General features: G+C 48.9%; 1 protein-coding gene across 1 annotated transcript in view; it reads right to left on the bottom strand.

Annotated features, from left to right (window-relative positions):
* Positions 1-990: 990 nt before the first annotated feature.
* The window catches only part of LOC119422510 (homeobox protein Nkx-2.5-like), a 3,428-nt gene continuing 1,700 nt past the window's right edge, over positions 991-2,718 (bottom strand). Inside the window, exon 2 of the mRNA XM_037689886.1 lies at positions 991-1,625. Within this exon, the coding sequence (XP_037545814.1) occupies positions 991-1,625 (635 nt within the window). The remainder of the gene's footprint in view (positions 1,626-2,718) is intronic.

The following is a 2,718-nucleotide window of genomic DNA, read 5'->3' as shown; positions in this document are numbered from 1 at the left end:
CCCCCCCCCCCCCCCTCACAAAATGCCCCCGTCCATTTTCCTCGTGGGGATAAATGGTGAAACTTGTAGCAATAATACCCCCTTCTTTCAGACTAACGCCCCCCCACCCGCTGCCCTCACCTCCTGCCCCCGAAGCCTCGCGGCTGGGGAGCTGGAGGAGCGGGAAAGAAAGGAGCCCCCCCCCGCAGGAGAACAAAAGTGAGCACATTTCTCCTGCGTGTCTCCTCTGAACGAATATTAGGACGTCAATCTGTCCGGCCCGCGCGCTTTGTCTCTGCTGAGTGGCCCGGTTCGGCCCGGTTCGGCCCACCACGCACCTTTTGTCCGGTCCAACAGAGGCCGGCTGCAGCGCGCTCTTCGGGGTGTTGAGCTGCTTTAATCGCGTCCTTTAAGGAGCTCAAATGGAGAGAGACAAAAAAACTTCCTCCTTTCAGGCCCCTGGCACCCGGACAAAGAGTTCCTGTGGCCCGGCCCCCCCGCACCCCCCCCCCGCCATGTGTTTATGGGCTAAATTTGTCTCATAATTTGCTGCTGATTCACATGGAAATGAAACTTTAGATGTTCTGCTGCCGGTTTTGTGAATTCTCCATGTTTTGAAGTTTATTTTGGGCCGGACACACAACCAGAACCAGAACGCGCCTTTTGAAATAGTTTATTTGAATAAATGTGAAATAGATTCAAACAATTCTCTCTTGAAAACGCAAACATTGAGAACAACTTGGGAAACAAACTGTTTCTCTTCTGTTTGGAGGACCACATGAAAGAAGTGCGCCAGCGCGCGCATTTTGCGCTTCTGTCCCACAGCGCCACAATAATAAAAGCACCAGTAAGAACTGGATCAGAACCCAGTGGGTCCGGAACTGGACACATGACTCCCAACGCACATGTGAGGAAATAGTGTTTCCTAAAGCATTCGATCCGAGTGATACACGTGAAAAGTTGTGGCTTGATTAAAAAATGAAAGTTAAAGTAAAGGGTTCGGTTCTGGAGCTACCAGGCCCGGATCCCCTGCAGGGAGCCCTGGCAGGATGTGACCGCTGTCCCTTGGTGTGTTTGGGTCTGGGGGGGGCCGCCGAGGCCGTTCATGGTTCCCAAGTTCATGTTGATGAAGGCGCTGGGGGTGGAGGCCGGGGGCAGCGCGGGGGGACAGCTGTAGCCGCTGCTGTAGGCCGGGCTGCTGTAGCTGTAGGCCGGGTACCCGTTGTAGCTGTACGGGTTGGAGCCGTAAGCAGCCGCGGGGGGGTAACTCTGCGCGCCGCCAAGGCACGGCTTCCCATCCCGGACCAGAACCGGCACGGCGACGCGCCGGGGCGGGGGCGGCGGGTGCTGGTGCTGCCCCGCCGCCTCCAGGGACTTGTCCTGCCGCTGGCGCTTGCACTTGTAGCGGCGGTTCTGGAACCAGATCTTGACCTGGTTGGAGGTGAGCTTCAGGGTGGTCGCCAGGTGCTCGCGCTCGGGGGCGGACAGGTAGCGCTGCTGCTTGAAGCGCCGCTCCAGCTCGAAGACCTGCGCCTGCGAGAAGAGGACCCGCGGCCTCCGGCGGCTCCTCTGCTTCTGCACCGGCCTCTCCGAGCCCCCCTGCGCGCGCTCCGCCGCCTCCTCCCGGGACACCAGCCCGCAGCTCTCTGCGCACACAGCACAAACAAAGCGCGTGTTTAAAAGTGTGCGCAAAAACAAAACTTCTTTATGCTTTTATTCCCCTCAAACACGCGCTGCTTCACTATTAATAAATTCATAAAATGAGCAGTTAAGAACAACATTTACTGTTCTACATCTTTACAGTCTGATCTGACTGAGCTCCTCCTGCTCCTCCTGCTCCTCCTGACCTCCTTCAACTAATTGTGGCTTTGTGGGCCACACATCATAACAGTCTCACCAACGCGCGCGCGGCTCAGGCACTACAAAGTGTTTAAACATGTGCGGAGCGCGCGATCCGTCTTTGAAAGCTCTTCATGAGAGTGATGTCGGCCCGCGCGCAGCAAACTGCACAAACTCCACTGCACATCTTGGATTATTTATTATCAGTCATAATCCACACGCATGACAACATGTGACACTTTAGACTGAGACAAAAACACACAAACACACAAACACACAAACACAAACACGCTTCCTTCACCAGTTTGGAACAATACCGACTTATTTTACGCAGTAAAAATTATAATTATTTAATCCTCAAATTACATTTGTCACTTTAAATAATACTGTTTTTACTTTGAATCTACCTTTCACACTTCATTTTGAGTTTATTGTTTGCAGCTGTTATTAATACTTATCAATAGTTATTAATAGTTAATAATAATTATTAATAGTTATTAATAGGGTTTTCTCGCTGTTAGATGAATCCCATAAATACTTTGTTAATTGTAACTGGGATTAATTGACTGTAACTGGATTTAAACCTGTTCTGTTCAGACAGAATTGTTTTTGTTTACCTCATATTGTTTTGGTGCTGTAAACAAACTGAACTCCTAAATGTGAAATTAATTGAAAGGAAACGCATTATTCATCATATTTATTGTTTTTATCACTTTTAATAATCCAGACCCAGAATATATTTGTTGCTGTGTTTTTAATTAAAATATGTTTAAATTTTTTGTTTGTTTGTTTTTGCTGCAGAACGTTTTTAGTTACATTGGTGTTTCCGGAGTAAAAAGTTTTTGAGACATTAAATAATTAATTTTAAAATTTATATATATATATATATATATATATATC

The sequence above is a fragment of the Nematolebias whitei genome, chromosome 16 (genome assembly GCF_014905685.2).
Source record: "Nematolebias whitei isolate Nwh7 chromosome 16, NemWhi1, whole genome shotgun sequence".
NCBI classification, from domain to species: Eukaryota; Metazoa; Chordata; class Actinopteri; order Cyprinodontiformes; family Rivulidae; genus Nematolebias; species Nematolebias whitei.
The sequence above is the reverse complement of the archived record's forward strand: the minus strand, read 5'-3'. Positions and strand labels throughout refer to the sequence as shown.